This window comes from Carettochelys insculpta, chromosome 11, assembly GCF_033958435.1.
Source record: "Carettochelys insculpta isolate YL-2023 chromosome 11, ASM3395843v1, whole genome shotgun sequence".
Taxonomy (NCBI): Eukaryota; Metazoa; Chordata; order Testudines; family Carettochelyidae; genus Carettochelys; species Carettochelys insculpta.
This window is the reverse complement of record NC_134147.1, coordinates 50,480,001-50,496,362: the sequence shown is the minus strand read 5'-3', so window position 1 is coordinate 50,496,362 and position 16,362 is coordinate 50,480,001. Positions and strand designations below refer to the sequence as shown.

The window sequence follows — 16,362 nt, the reverse complement described above, 5'->3', positions numbered from 1 at the left end:
ACAATGCTCCTCTAGTTCTTTTGCTAAGAAGGAATCTGACTCCTGCTTCCTGCTTTGTTTCTTTCCCTGACCAAATGATTTCACAACCACACATCTCCCTTGATGCCATCCAGTGCACTTCCACCAGTCCAAGTATATTGCATCAGTATCTCTCCATCTTCTTTTGAAGCAGCTCTAACTTTCCAGTTTCCCAAAATGTTCAGTCATTCCATATTCCAATTGATAGTGTATATGTTAACCGTACTGGCATCAGATTTCATTCATATTGCTGTTTTATGATCATCACTCGTCTGACTAACCCTCCTCCTTTATCTAGGCTTGGGACTGGCATGGAACTCCTAGAGCTTCATGGTGGAGTTTCTTTCTCCCTTCCCCATCTTCATCTCCACTCACCAGTCTTCTCCTCTACAATCTCCTGTCCTCAGCATGTCACAACATTAGCCAGTTCTTACATTTTACTTCCTTTCCTGGTCTACTGTCCTACATTGTCCCTCTGCTTATCTCCATTCTCCCGCATCCCCTTAGAATCTCTCTGCATTTCTTCAGCCTCTTATCTGTTTCCTTTATTCTCCTTGCATTCTTGTTCCCTGGTATTGCCCTAAGGGCCCCTCCTTTCATCCCTTATATTTCCCTGCAACCTTCTCCTGATCGCCACATTCCTCTGCCTCCTTCAGCCCCAACAGTATAGCTGTGGCCATCTTCCCTGAATGTTGCCTGGCTTCACTGAACTGAGTGCAGGGAGAATTAGTCCATCTTCACAAGGTGCAACCTCATGCTTGTAAGCAAAGACTCCAGCGAAATTGAGCCCATTATGACAGAGAACAGGTAGGCTTCTGCCCTAATAAAAGTAATGAGCAATGGTGAGCATTTTGAAGCAAGAAATACCTCAGAATTTGATACCAGCTTTCATGAAATCTACAGCAGATATTGACACTAAGACTGATAGCAGCGAAAGCTCGACGAAAGAACAAAAATGTATACGCATGCTTCGTCGATTTTCAAAAGGCATTTGACAGTGTAGATCAGAAAGTGACATGGGCAGTGTTGGAGTCATACAGAGTGGATAGTAGACTAATACGGTTGTTGAAATATATCAGTGATAATGTGCAGGCAGAGGTGACAACATGCAGCGAGTTGGGAAGTTGGTTTAAAACACGTAGAGATATGAGACAAGGAGCTCCAATATTGCTAAGTATCTTCATCGCACATCTGGAGAGAGCAATGGACAAGATCAAGGAAGAGGTAAAAGGAATATCTGTGCATGGGAAAAGAATTAACAATTTGAGGTTTACGGATGATATAGTTATCATTGAGGAATATGAGGAGAAGCCAGCGAAAACAGTGCGGGTGTTAAACGAAGAACGGAAGCGATACAGACTGATTATGAACATCGATAAAACAAAAGCAATGGTATTTGGAGATAAGGAACTAGGAAGGAAGATCAGTGTCGATGGTATTGAACTAGAAAATATAGAGAAGTTCACATGTCTGGGGAACAACATAACACATGATCTAGACTGTGAGAAGGAAATAGCAACTAGAATAGTGAAAGCAAGCGTGAGTTTGAAGGCGATGGGTAAGATCTGAAAAAGCAAAGCAATTAGCCTAAGAACAAAGCTGGGCGTCTTGAAAATGCGTGTATTCAGCAGCATGTTGTATGGATGTGAGACATGGGTGATAATGAAAGATTCGAAAAGAACAATATTGGCATTCGAAAGGAGTTGTTATAGCAAGATTCTGAGAATAGGATGGATGCAGAAGGTCACCAGTGAGGAAGTATATAGGAAGATACAGCCAAAAGAGAACCTGCTGCAGAAGGTTATAAAACAGAAGCTACAACTATTTGGACATATTTGCAGAATGAACGATGAACGAAAAATCAAGACCCTAGTATTCGGCATAATGGACAGTTCGAATAGAAGAGGCAGAACCCACAGAGAATGGATAGATGATGTAGCAGATTGGTGCGGAGCAAGTCTGCAGAAACTAAGCCACTCTGCACTGGATAGGGAAAGATGGAAGGAAATAGTGAGAGAGGCATCAGACACCAACGGGTGCTGAGCCCACAGTTATTGATGATGATGATGATTCATGAAATTGTTGAGCCCTTGGAAAAAAGCGCAAAACATGAACTCTGAGAGAGAATTACAGGAATTGGCAACACCATGATGGCTGATGGCTTTTTTGGCTTTTCCTTGCCCTAGCTTGGTGCGCAGGTGGTTGCAGCCATTGGTTTTCAACAACTTGCTTCCCAACTGAATTATGGAGCTAGTGCGTCACTCCATAAAGTGTACCATATGTCTGACTAATAGCACAGCATGGGGGATCTATCTCAGCTTCAGCATCTTAGAGGTGGCATTTTTATTTTCATTTTCAGAGCACATAACCATAAAGCTAGTGGTGCGTTTCCATGATGTCTTCATTGCGTCAGTGGATTTCTCTTTCTATGACTGTGCCGCAGTTGCCTTGCAGTGGAAGTCATCACCGTGAGTACATGTTGATTCCGTCTAAAGGCTTTGACCGTTCCCATTGGTCTACAGGACTTCCTCAGTGGCTATTCTTGTACTGTTTTTTCAGGTGTCAGGGATGTGTGAGCAGTCACTGGGGATGTAACTGGTGTATCCACCAACACCTCTGCACCCACAAAGCCACTTGTGAAGAGGGGACCATTATCTTCAATGAGAGGGTTTGTCTCATACGTAGATCCCAGCTGCTAAGAATGCCACTGAAATCCAAAATTATCAGATTTTTACTCAGATTAAGATGGCAGCCATTTTGTTGCTGGAGGTCTGAGAGTGTCAAGAGGAGTATCTGTCTCCTGCAGATACTCAAATGGTGCTCCTGGATCTCAGAGGCTGGGTGCTTTGTAGAGCATTTCCAGGTTATTGTGGGATGAGGAAGGATTTCAAGCAGCAGGGCAGTGAGTCAGGAAGGGCTTCTTATTCAGAATGAGTCATGACTCATCCAGAAACCCTCCTTTATGCCCAGCCTGCACCTCAGGTGAGGTATCTGGGAAAGCTGTGAGGTATCCAGAAACTTGGAGGAAACCATCAGGGAACTGATATTAGGGTGGCAGACAGAGAGCAAAATAGAACTGGACAGGGGAGAAGTGTGCTAGACTGGGGCGTGTTGTCGGGTGAAGAAGATGAGCAGGGAGCACCAGCTGGGAGGGACAGGTGTCTCTTGGTGTGGGGAAGAGTTGGATGAAGAGCTGACAGATAAGCTAATCCTTCATACTCTGAGAATTTCAGCCCCTCGGATCTCTCTCTAAGATGTGCATTGTTAGCCTTTATTCCCCATGCTGAGTGAAGCCAGCTGACGTAAGAAGCATCTCTTTTTGTCTCAGTAGAAATTTCAGAAGAGTCAAATTGCCTCGTAGGAATTCCTTTTTCCATAGAATCTGACTGACTTGTTTTTTACTTGTGTTTTTCTCTCACATGTTGCTGCTTTCATGTTCACTTGGTGATTCTCTCTCTACCTCCATCTCAATGACTCCCTTCAGGCACAGATTCCAACCCCAAGTGCATTTCTTTCTTCAGCTGCTTCCACCATAACCTCCACCAGCACACTGACTGTGGCCACCAAACCCATCACTTCCCCAGCCACTCTAGTGGTTACCCACACTGTCATCACAGATGCAGTCCCCACCACTCTGCCAGCAGTCTCTGCCATGACTGCTCACCGCACACTGAACTTCAGTCACACACAATCCGCAACTCCAAGCACAACCATTCTCACCTTTCTCGGGACCCCCACTGACTCCACAGTGCTGCCTCTAGCAGACAAGTCCACTACTGCCAGCCTTGTCACAAATCCTATTGTGTTGTCTGTCACTACCAGTCCAGCAGAGGCTGCGGCCCATACAGCTCTGTCTGCCTCTGAACCAACCCCCGCCCCGGAACTGTTCATTGACCCACTCACCACTGCTGCCTTCAATACTCTGCAGCCGGTTGTGGCAGCATTAACCTCTCCCCCTGATATCACAAATTCCACGTGGCCTCTCACTACTTCTCTATCAATCTCTGAGGCACCCACCTCTGCCACCCCATCTCTTTTCACCCCTAATCAATCTCCAAGTGCCCCCACCTCCTCTGCTGATTTCCCAGGAGACTTAGAGACAGAACTACCTGCCTCTGAGGTCCCATCTTCAGTCCTTCCTGACTGGCTGCTTGGGGAAGGCACTCAACCCAAGGACACAGAGGATTGGATGGATTCGCTGCAGATCGAGAATGATACGTCATCCTTCTCTGCTTCCACTCTTCTCTCAGGCGATGGAGACTCTTTGGAGAAGGATATTCCTGAGTTGCCCAGAATCCTGCACCCTGGTGTAGATTATCAATATGATGCCCCTGGATTTATGGAGCTGGTGAGTCTGACACGGCTCTCAGACCTACCTTTAATAGCTATGATCTAGTATGAAATTCAGGTGCAGGTCACTGCTCTTTGTTTTTGGTTCTTTTAGTGCACTCCTTCCCCTGTGGTAAATGGCTGGGTCTCTACCATGTGAGCTAGGGGGATTCCCAGCTTGCATAGACATACTTGCTGTAGCAGTCTTAGACCTAGCTCACTAAAGAGACTAGTGCAGCTACAGTAGCATGGGCAGTACCAAGGGAGAGATGGGCTAGCCTTGCATGGAACAGACATGTGAGCCTACCTCTATACGTCCATGCTGTCACTCACCACTACTTGCACTTTTCCAGCTCCACTGCAGTTCTCAACACAGTAACTCAATGAGTATTTACAGAGAAGCTAGGAATCTGCTCCAAATATAGACATAGCCAGTAAGCTTGGTTTTCCCTTCTGTTAAGCTGAGATTTCATTACTGTATTTGCTGTGTTAATTGCTCCAGTCAAGCTGAATTTCCTGCACCATGGGTGCTCACTGTAGGTATTTGATTTTTCAGAGTGAAGAGTTTAGCTGGGGTCCTGGAGCCTGTCCCTGTGTGCAGGGCATTCAGGGACCCTCCCTGATCCCAGTCGATGTGGAGCAGAAGATAACCCTGCTGGGGAAGAACTTCCATCTGTATCAGGTAACATGCCTGTTATATCTGATTGAAAAGAGGTTTGCTTGGAGCAAGGACCCCTGTGGGAGGGCTCTGGCACCTCGGCTCCTAGACATGACAGATTTAAGTACACTTCACTGAAGCACTTCGATGCCTACACTGCTGAGGTGCTGTCATAGATGCAAGATGGCAATCTTCAGGATTGTTTTTGATAACAAGATAGAAGTTTAAACCTCATCCCTGGGTAAGGAAGTATTGGGTGGTCTTCAGTGGCTAGTGTGGAGAATTTGCAATCCTTTCCTAAGAGTAGGAGAAAGTCCAGGTACAACTGCACCAATGAGATTATCATCAAGCTGCATTTTTCCTGCATGTGGGGGCTGCACGTTTAGGATGGACCCTTTCTGAATTCATTCTCATTCCATTTGAAATCTCAAAAACTGAGCATACATCTTCCATTTTTCCTTGCCCTGACCCATCTGACAGTTGTTGGAGCAGCTCGGTCTTGCTTTCAGCATGTGCCTCCCTAAGGTTCTTTCTTCCAGTGTTTTGTAAATCGTCCTTAGTTAGCTATTAGGGTACGAGAATTAGCTGGATACCTTTCCCTGTTCATTATTCCTCAGATGAAAGCATGCCACGGTTTTAAGCCCTGTGACATATGCCTTAAGCCTATGCCATGTGTCAATCCACAAGACTCCTGCCTAATGTCCTTCTGGGAAGATCAACCAAGGAGAGGGGCTCATGCTTAAAACTCTTCTTACTGGAGTTGGCACTTCACCTGCAGTCAACGCCATGCAGTTTCATCAGTGTGTGAGCCCTTGGCCTGGGGAAAGGAGGCTGATAAGGAGCACCAACATGGCTCTCCAGCATTGAGATCTCCTGTCAGCAAGCACCACCGCTCATAGTCACTGTTGCTGCACAAAAAGAGGAAACTGGAGCATGGCCATTCTCCTTCATAGCACTCCGGTGGAGCACAGCCTGTGTTGGAACATCCCAAGCTGTGCCAACAAATCCCACAGCTGTCAACTGTGGCCACTCTTGGGGCCATCAAGTCCAGTGGGGGTGGACTCTCCAGTGTTCTTGGTCTTCTCCTATGCTATAACTTGCTACAAAACTGTACACAGAATGTAGGACACAAGAAATAAGAGGAGACAGCCCAGAGTCTCCTCCCTGCCAACCTAAACCCAACTTTTGAAGGTACACCCAAGAACGAAGTACCATTCTACTTCCTGGATCATGCTGCACACTTTATGAACCATGTATCCCACTGCTACCACATCTAGGGAGAAATTACCTCAGATTGCTGGACCTTAGACACAGTAGGGGTAGAGTATTCCATCCTATTCCATTCTGTCCTGCCCTCACATTCACCTTTCCCATCCCCCTTCACCCTTCTCACAAGCAGCTCCTTCAGCAGGAGGTACAATCTCTTCTTGCGCAGTGGACAATACAGGAGGTTTATCAGGGGTTCTACTCCCAATATTTCCTTATTCCTAAGGCCAAAGGCAGGCCTTGGCTTACCTTGAACCTGCAGAACTTCAACAAATTCACAAGAAGACTCATGTTCTGTATGGTCTCCCTAGTCACCATTATCCCCTCCCTGCATCTGGGGGACTGGTACACCACCTTTGACTTGAAGAATGTATACTTCCATATATCAATCATTCTCACACACAGAAGGTTCCTGAGATTTGTGGTCAGTATCAAGTCAGTGGCCTCTATTATCAGTTGACTGTGATACCATTTGGTCTTTGCACAGTCTCACATGTGTTCATGAAGGGCATGGTGGTGCTGGGAGCTTTCTTATGCAAGTTCTGGGTACAGGGTTTCCTGTACCTGGATGACTGGCTTTTTAAGAACAATTCCTAAGAGCAGATGCTAGGGCACATGTCACTGGCACACACTGTTGGAATAAAGTCTGGATACTGTATGTGAAGCAACAAAGGTTTATTACAAGCAGCTGGTGGAGTGATTCTGAACTTGGCTGAGTTTCAGAATGCACTGCCAGGCATCAAGTTATGAGTATTTATATAGAGAGTTGATAGGCAGAGGAAAGAATAGGAGCAGAGAGTAAGGAAATAAGCATAATCAATGAGCAATCCAGACAAATTATCGAACAATCTAGGAGTTACAGAGAGTTTCCATGCACAGTTTACAGAAGATTTTATTGTGACAAAGTCAGTCCTATTCATGAGCCTCTGGCCTCTATTCAGTCCATTAGGACCACTTAAGGGACCAGGTGCCCTTGCTGGGCCAAGGGGTGGTCTGGGGGGAGCCCAGCCCCTGTCCACTCATGCCGGGTTCCAGCCCAGGGACCCTGTGCAGCTGCCAGTGTGAGGAGCTGACTCCCTTATCCCTTGGCACAGCAGCTCTCCTCCCTGAACCACTTCCCCAGACGATTCCCCCTGGTACCTTCATCAGGCTGTAGCAGTCACGGGTCCCCACTCTTGATCTGTACAAGCTCCCGCTCTCCCTCTGTGATCTCTGGTGTTCCTGCTGCTCTCCTCTGCTCCTCTCAAACCTGTTCTCTCTCACTGCTCCTGTCTCCCGGTGTCTCTGCTCACCTCTCACCCCCTCCCCACCCTTCCCACTGTGAAGGTTGTTTAAAAGCCTCTTTTTGGCCCAGTCATTGGGCCCAGTTGGCCCCAGTTAGGCTGAGCCATCTCCCACCCAGCTGCCTGTGATTGTCCTGCAGGTTTGTTTGGTCTCCCTCTGAGGGGCCCTCCACCCTGGCCCTGCCATTATCTATAAACAACAAGTCCTTTGAAGAGTGCAGTCGTCAACACCAATGTGTAAAACGGTGATATCTCGTCTGTAATACACTGATGCGTAAAGCAGTGATGTCTCTTCTAGCATCCTGAGGTAATCTTTGCACGGATGTGACCATTTGTGTTATTTCTACAGAGTTAAAGCAAGCAGGCAATGCAGAATCAAAGCAGAAGGTAGTGAAAGAATCGTGTCATTCACCCTTTAACTGTACTCCAGTTCCCCTCCCCACAGGGTCCTTTCCTGGCATGTGGCTGCCTAGAGAGTTATTGACATCAGCTGAGATGCCCTCCCCAGATGGCTGGGGTAGGGGTGGGACTTACCAGACTCCATTTTGGAACAGTGGTTCTTAGCAAATATCATGGCCTACTTCAGAATTTTATCTGAAAACACCATCCTCACCAAATTGGATCTCATCCTAACTATCCTCAACTCCACGCTGGTGTTATATCAAAAGGTAGAGTTCCTGGGGCCTTTTTGGACTCCACACAGATGAGTCTACCTGCCTGTAGTGTGGTCGGATGGCCACCCCACTACCTTGAAGGGGAGGAGACCTTCCAGGAGACATTTTGTATGGAGCCTTGCCCCTCCCAGTTGCCTGACCATAGCCGTGTCTACATATGCACGCTACTTCAAAGTAGCGGCACTAACTTCAAAATAGCGCCCATTTCGGCTACACGCGTCGGGTGCTATTTCGAAGTTAACTTCGACGTTAGGCGGCGAGACATCGAAGTCGCTATCCTCATCAGGAGATAGGGATAGCGCCCTACTTCGACGTTCAACGTCGAAGTAGGGGCCGTGTAGTCATTGCGCGTCCCGCAACTTCGAAATAGCGGGGTCCGCCATGGCGGCCATCAGCTGAGGGGTTGAGAGACGCTCTCTCTCCAGCCCCTGCGGGGCTCTATGGTCACCGTGGGCAGCAGCCCTTAGCCCAGGGCTTCTGGCTGCTGCTGTGGCAGCTGGGGATCCATGCTGCAGGCACAGGGTCTGCAACCAGTTGTCGGCTCTGTGTATCTTGTGGTGTTTAATGCAACTGTGTCTGGGAGGGGCCCTTTAAGGGAGCGGCTTGCTGTTGAGTCCGCCCTGTGACCCTGTCTGCAGCTGTGCCTGGCACCCTTATTTCGATGTGTGCTACTTTGGCGTGTAGACGTTCCCTCGCAGCGCCTATTTCGATGTGCTGCACAACGTCGAAGTTGAACATCGACGTTGCCAGCCCTGGAGGACGTGTAGACGTTATTCGCCTATTTCGATGTTGCTACATTGAAATAAGCTATTTCGATGTAGGCGTCACGTGTAGACCTAGCCCATAAATCAGGAGGTGGGGCCAGGCTTAGAAAAATCCAGCATAAGGATTCGGTCTGTGCTGATCCTCCGGAGGAGCCAGAGGACGGCTCTGGGCACCCAGCCTGGGAAGCTGAAGACTGGCTGAGTGAGGAAGAAACCTGGCTAGGGCAGCCTGGGCCCCTGCCAGTCCTGACACCCTACAGACCCCAGTGGAACCTGCCTGACAGAGAAGATAAAGCAGACCCTGAGGACTGACCTGAGTACCCACCTCAGCCTTCACCATGAGCCAGCCTGAGGCAGCAGGAGAACCGGCCTCAGCCTGCACACCGAGCCAGCTTGAGGCAGCAGAATCAACAGGCCATTTAGGCCTGGACTTGGGCCACCCAGACCCCAGCCAGACCTGCAACCCTGTGAGCCTCGGAACATCGGATGGACTTTGGGTATGTGCCAGGGTGGGGGTGGAGGGAGACCAGGAGTGGCCCAGGGGTTAGTAAGGATCATTAAAGGACCTCAGGTCACTGTGTTGCCATCTGGATTCCCCACTGACCCACACAGCAGACCAATAGACAGATAGATGGCTTTCAGGGATGGTCTAGAAAATGCTTGGTCCTGCCGTGAGGGCAGGGGGCTGGACTCGATGGCCTCTCGAGGTTCCTTCCAGTCCTACTCTTCTATGATTCTATGACCAGGGCCCCTGGTCCGGGACGCAGTGGAGTTGGTGGGCCCACGTTCCCCCACCACCAATTTACCAGGTGGCAGTCTCCCGCCTCTTGGCCAGCACAGGTGGAGTGTCTGTTCTTCGCTGACCCACCCTGAGCTAGGGCCCGTGCTGCCCGTGAGACTGTTGGTTGTTGCCCAGGCCTGAGCTAGGGCCTGGGCTTTATAAGACTGTGGTTTTATTGCCTGCCCTGCACCAGGGCCTGGGACTGCCCCACCTTGCTCCAGCGCTTGGGCTCTCAAAGCTTTGTCACCCCACCCTGAGTTAGGGCCTGGGCTCCCTTTATAAGACTGTGTTGGTTTTGTTGCCCCACCCTGCACCAGGGCCTAGGTAAGCCCAGTCTTAGTCCAGGGCGTGGGCTCCTTTTGGATGGGTGCCACCCCACCCTGAGCTAGGGCCTGGGCCGCCTATGAACTGTGGGTTTGTTGCCCTGATTTAGGGCCAGGGACCTTTATAAGACTGTGGCTTGCTGTCACCCTGACCTAGGGGTAGGCCCTGATGAGAGCTAATTTTCCGCAGCACCTGCCTGAAGTAAGGCAAGGGGCTTTGAACTGTTGCCTGTCACCCACCTCAGGCAAGGTAGGACCCCCTGAATGAACAACTTGTGGGCTGTTTGTTACTCGTGGCAGGGGAGTGGGATAGCCACCCAATGACCCGAAAGGGGAGGAGCCCTTCCGGGAGCCCAAACCGGCTACACTGCCTGAGAACCAGTTCCAAGCCCTCAGGGACCTCATTCACAGCCTCCGTCACTTGCTGACTACCATGGCAAGGAACTTAATGAAGTTTTCTGGATGCATGGCAATCTTCAGGTATGTAGTGCAGCATGCTAAGTTTTGCTTCCGCTCCTTACGTGCCTGTTGGCAGGGGTCTACAAGCCCACCTGAGACCCTGTGGACAGGCTGGTCACTCTCCTTCCCACAGTTCTCTGAATCCCTCAGCTGGTGCCTTCAACCTCAGATGGTCTGTGCAGAAGTTCCCTTTGCCAAACCCCAAACTACACTTTCTGTGGTCACAGACACTTCTGAGCTGAGCTAACAAGAGCTAGGCAAAATCAGAACTCAGAGCTTATGACCACAATCAGAACTATTGCTGCATATCAGTGTCCAGGAACTGAGAGCAGTTTGTCTGACTTGCCAGATGTTGCAGTCCCAGCAACAAGGCCAATGTGTCTCATTACTAATAGACAACATCACAGTGATGTTCTATGTCAGTTTTTCCCAAATGGTGTTCTGCGGAACCCTGGGGTCCCATGAAATGAAAACAAGGGTTCCACAAGAAAGTGTTCAGGGGTCTTCAACCTGCAGCTCCAGAGCTGCATGTGGCTTTAAGGAGTCATTTACGGCTTTGGACACTGCCACCGCTGAGTCCTCTGTGGCTCCCTGTCCTGCAACTGCTGGAACAGTAGAACTAAATGTAATTGATTTAACAGCCAGCAGGGTGGTGAGAGGGATCTGGCCATTAAACCAACGGAATTTAGTTCCATTGTTTCAGTAGCAGCAGGGCAGGGAGCCACAAAGAACCCCTCAGTCACAAAGTAGCCAGCATGTGTGCAATGGGGGTGGGGCAGGGGGAGCCAATGACTATCTGGAAGGGGAACCAGACGGGTCTTGTCATTCCTGCCCTGTCCTTGCCTTTCATTGGCTGTAACTGGCCTCTTGCATTGCCATTGGGCGGACAATGAAATTGGGCCTTTGGGTACAGAGTCGGAGGAGCAGCTAAGGTAGCTTCGTCTGCCATGTTCGGTGAGGTAATGGGAAGAGCTAACTCAGGCATAGTTTGTTCAGGCGGGTTTAGTCTGGGGGCCTCTTTGGGTGGATGGGTTAGTCCTGGTGGCCAGTTTGAGGCTTAGAGGGGTTAATTCTTGGGATGTGGGGGTAGTTTGCGGCTGAGAGGGGTTAAGCCATATATATGACTGCTATTAGGGGTTCTGGAAAATTCTTTTGAGTTCAAAAGAGTTCCATGGCCAAATAAAACACTGCTGTATATAAACAGACAGGCTGTTGCTCACTCTTTTCCTCTGTGCCAAGAAACCCCCCAACTGTGGGACTCTTGCATAGCTCACTGTATCCACATGCAAGCATTGTACTTGTTGGGGGCAAAGAAGGATCTGGTGGACCACCTCAGCCACTTATTTGACATCCACAAGAGGTCACTTTGAGAAGATATTGCCATCTCCATCTTCTAACAATGGGGTCATCCAGATATGGATCTCTTATGACATGTAGCAACAGGAAGTATCACCCGTGCAGCTCCATAGTGTATGTCTTTCATGTCTTATGGTCAGGTCACCATCAGTATACCTTCCTGCCTTTCCCATTAATACATAAGATCATTTTCAAGATCAGGCAGGACAAAGCATCACTCATTCTTGGAGTGCCAGCATGGCCCTAGCAGAACTGGTTCACCATACTAGTAACCGTATCTGTTGACAGACTCTGTCTGTTCTCACAGACCTCATCATGCAGGAGCACAGCCTACTGCAACACCCCAGCCTAGAGTTCGTCTACCTCATGGTAATGAAACCCAGCTTGAGTTGCACTATTTAAACTTAATTAGGGAGGTCTTTTTGGGTAGCTGAAGATTCTCCACTCGCACAATATACCTGGTGAAGTGGAAGTGCTTCTCAATTTGGTACTGCTAAAAAGGTGTTCACCTGCAATGAGTCTATCTCCGCTGTTGCTCAACTACTTTCTGCACCCGAAACAGCAGGGACTCTCACTGTTTTGACCATTAGATTCCACCTGATGGCTCTCTTGGCATGCCGTGAAGGTGCAGGGGGAGCAAATTGGCCTTTGGCAGCCCATGGCAGGGTGCTTTCTAAAGAGTTTGGATAGACTCTATCCCTAAATTGCACAGCCTATTCCAGAGTGGGGCCTAAACCTGGTCTTTTGTAAACTCGTGGAACCTACCTTTGAGCCCCTAGTGAGCTTCCTCTTGTACTACCTCTCTTGGAAGGTTGTATTCCTAGTGGCTGTAAACTTGGGTCTCAGAGCTCGGGGACCTCATCTCTGAACCACGCCCTCTGCTCCCCCCCTTAGTCTTTCATAAACCCAAGGTGTAGCTAAGCCATCATTCAGCTTTTCTGCCTAAGACAGCCTCATGTTTTATTATGAGCCAGGACATTTTTATTCCAGCATTTTTCCCAAAACCCCATGCTAGTAATAAGGACATTCCCTGCATGACTTCTATGTTGAGGGTACTAAGCCGTTTCAGAAATGGTTGCAATTCTGTCTTGCTATAACTCAGAGAATGAAGAGCCTTCCCATCTCACCTCAGCGTATGTCATCATGGTGAATGTCCTGCATCAGGACCTGTTACAACCTGGTCAGAGTTCCAGCTCCAGCATTGACAGCTCATGAGTGTGCAAGCTTTCTTGGCAACATTTCTGGCACACATCCCTATCCAGGACATGTGTAGGGCAGTGACATGGTCATCCATTCATGTCTTTGGCAGGACCGTTCTTCAGTCAGCAGCCAGGTGAACTCTGATCTCCCCTCAGTGACGCTAGTTAGGAATCACCAATTGGAATGGACACAAGCAAACAGTCGAAGAAGATTAAACGATTACCAATACCTCTCATCACTGTTGTTCTTTGAGATCTGTTGCTCATGTCCATTCCAAATCCCTTCTGCATCTCCTCTGTTGGAGCATTCCAGCAAAACGAACTGATTGGGCAGCGGATCAGCAGGGACCTATTTACACCCTCATAAAGGTGCCATTTCAGGAGCTCCCCAGCTGAGCCGAAGGGTACTGGTAGAGAACAAACTTTCCAGAAACTGTGCATGCGATGTGCATGTACCTATTGGAATGGCCATGAACAAAACATCGTAAAGAACAACAGTTACAAGAGGTGAGTAGTAATTTTTTCTTTATTGAAGCATTTATTGAGTATACAGGCATGACTGGTGAATGACACATACTCTGGCTCATTTTTCTAATGTTCTGTCTTTGGTCTTTTTTTCTCTAATGCCCCTGATTCTGGGTTGATGTCTCTTGATAGGAACTCTTTCCTCTCCCCACCATAGTGTCTATCTTCTGGAAATTATTATGGTATTGATATGATTTCTTTCAAGTGGGGATCATGAAGAAGGGAAAGTACAAGAGGGACTTGAGTGTAAGAGGCAGATGGCATGGCAAAGGAGAACAAAAATCATGTTGCATGTGTAGGGAGTAGTATGAAAAAGGGCACAGGTATGAAAGCAGAAGTTATATGTGGGAGCACATGCCTGGAAGTCTCTGTATATAGGTTTGGCAAAGTGAGTGGATACTGTTGAGTCTGTATCTGTCTTCCTGACTTTAGGACCTGCGATGGAACTATGAGTGTGCCCTGATTTTGGAGGGGAGGACAGTGGTGATGGATGCATATGTTGAGGAGGATGAAGCAAACCCGTCACTCTGCTACATCACATGTCAGCTACACCAGGTGGGTATTTGAGATGGCAGAAGCCATCTAGACTTCCCACCTTGCTTGATCTAGAATGGCTGATTTACTATATCATAGTCAGTTGTTCATGCATCACTCTGTCACATAGGCAGCTGGTGCCTCTCCTCTGTGTGAGGAGCTAATTGGATGGCCCATACTCTTCTCACAGCCTGCTTCTCATGCCACCCTCTTGAATGTCAAAAAAAAAGACCCGTTGCTGATAGGCCCATTTTGCACAGTCCTGTCCTGCTGCCTGGTTATCACCCCTGTCAGAGGATTAATCTGCTTCTTCCTGAGTTGTTGCTGCACCTCCACCAGCTGCATGCAATAAATGGTTGTATGTTCTATTGTTGTTCTGTTTGTCAGGATAACAAGGGAGGTCTTGCTTGTCTCTAGGTCTACTGAAACTCTTAAAAGATTTTCTGAAACTCCTTTTGCTATTCAACTGTGCAGTGCACAAGTTTTACCATGGTGCCTCATCCTCTGCCCCTTTTCATTATCTCCTGTCTCCAGTGTTTTCTTATACCAGAGAATGAAAGATCTCAGACAAGCCCCCACTTTTCACAGGGTGCAGCAGTTCCCTCAGCCTGTAGTCCTCACTGCAAAAAATCCTGATACAAGCAGGCAACGAGTTCAATACCCTGTGCTCTACTTCTTTATTTGCAATGTACTTTACAATGTTTGTCCTCCACAGCATAAAACTTTCCTCCAAATCTTTCCCTTCTTAAGGCACAGAGTTTGTAGGGGAAAGAGATCACGTGGGGACACTGACCAAGTGCAGAGGGGTACAAAATGTCTCAGCCCAAATAACACATATGAATATATAATTGAGCATTTTCATCTGCAGGTGATCAGCTAAACACAAATAGCTACATATACGCACACACATGCATGTGAAACTCACCCCCCATCTTTGAGAATCAGGCCCTTTGTCTTCATGAAAGAGGAAAATTACTTGCTGCAATGTGTAACCATTGTATGAACCCCTGATGCAATTTGTTTATTCGGCTGAAAAATTTGTGACCTCATATGGTCCCTTTAATACTCTGACATTGTGGTCTCTTTGCAGTATAGTTACTTGGCACCTCAACTTGAATTCAGTGCTATGGTATTTGTACAGAGGAAGCAACACCTCCGAGTGGACAGTGCTGTGGATCTCTATGGTAGGATTGTGACACTTCACCAGCAAATGAGGGATTTGGAGAATGGAATAAGGGTATCTGGGAAAATTTAAATGTAGACTGTTTGTATTCAGGTTGTTCTATAATACTACCATCTCTGGGAAATCAGGGGCAGCCCTTAAGCCTGGATGTTACAGGCTCTGAGTTGTTGTTTTGTGTGTTGGTGCCAGATGCTTGGTTGTTGGAGTCATTCTGTGCATTGCTGGGATTTTCAGACATGCCCTTTTCAATGTCGTTTTCTATGCAGTAACTCTCTATAACTGCTCCATGGGACACTCAGATTGTAGCCGCTGCCGCACAGCTGACTCCAAGTACAACTGTGTGTGGTGTGGAGGGGAGCAGCCCAGCTGCGTCTTCCAAGGATCCTGCACAGAAGAGATAGCAGACACGTGTCCCGCACCCCTCATTTATTCAGTGAGTACCCACTACTCATTTCTGTACTGCATTCCAGGGCAGTGAGGGCTCCACAAAGCAACCAACAAACCTCACTGTGACGGTCCAAATAGCAGCAACAGTTCATCTCCCACTCTTAAGTAATCAGCACTGAGAGTTCTGACAGCTTGTCACAAAGTGCTAGAGTGCAACCAAGGTGTGGTAGCAAAAATGAATGAAACAGATTTACACCTCAGACCAACTGAAAGCAATATGCAGGAAGCAGCTGGATCCAGGAACTGGGAATGAGGTCTAAAGAGTGGGATCCCCTTGCTGTTCTAAGCCAGTGATTGAGCTAGACCAACACAGCGAGAGCTGAGTATGCAATAATGAAGTTGTACAAGATGAAGTGTCAGTGATTATGTAGGGATGGAAGAGTGGCAGAGGTTAATAATAATAAATCTGATTTATTAGAACAGTAACAAATCCTTTTGACCTGTCCCTTGTAGATTACTGCACAGTAATTATCCTGTGTCCCCCTTGCTGTCATCCTGTACTCTCTCCAGTTATATGCTATATCCACTTGACACTCTTGTTTTAATTTATCCTATAACCATTT

At 47.9% G+C, this 16,362-nt stretch overlaps 1 protein-coding gene across 5 annotated transcripts in view; it reads left to right on the top strand.

Annotated features, from left to right (window-relative positions):
- PLXNB1 (plexin B1) overlaps positions 1–16,362 on the top strand; it is a 292,916-nt gene that overhangs the window by 171,060 nt on the left and 105,494 nt on the right. For 3 of the 5 annotated variants that reach the window (XM_075005838.1, XM_075005840.1, XM_075005839.1), the window contains 7 exons: positions 2,378–2,486; positions 2,578–2,686; positions 3,503–4,366; positions 4,904–5,029; positions 14,068–14,190; positions 15,260–15,353; positions 15,619–15,785. In XM_075005838.1, coding sequence (XP_074861939.1) covers positions 2,378–2,486; positions 2,578–2,686; positions 3,503–4,366; positions 4,904–5,029; positions 14,068–14,190; positions 15,260–15,353; positions 15,619–15,785 — 1,592 coding nt within the window. The remainder of the gene's footprint in view (positions 1–2,377; positions 2,487–2,577; positions 2,687–3,502; positions 4,367–4,903; positions 5,030–14,067; positions 14,191–15,259; positions 15,354–15,618; positions 15,786–16,362) is intronic. The other 2 variants (XM_075005841.1, XM_075005843.1) reach the window with 1 other exon arrangement.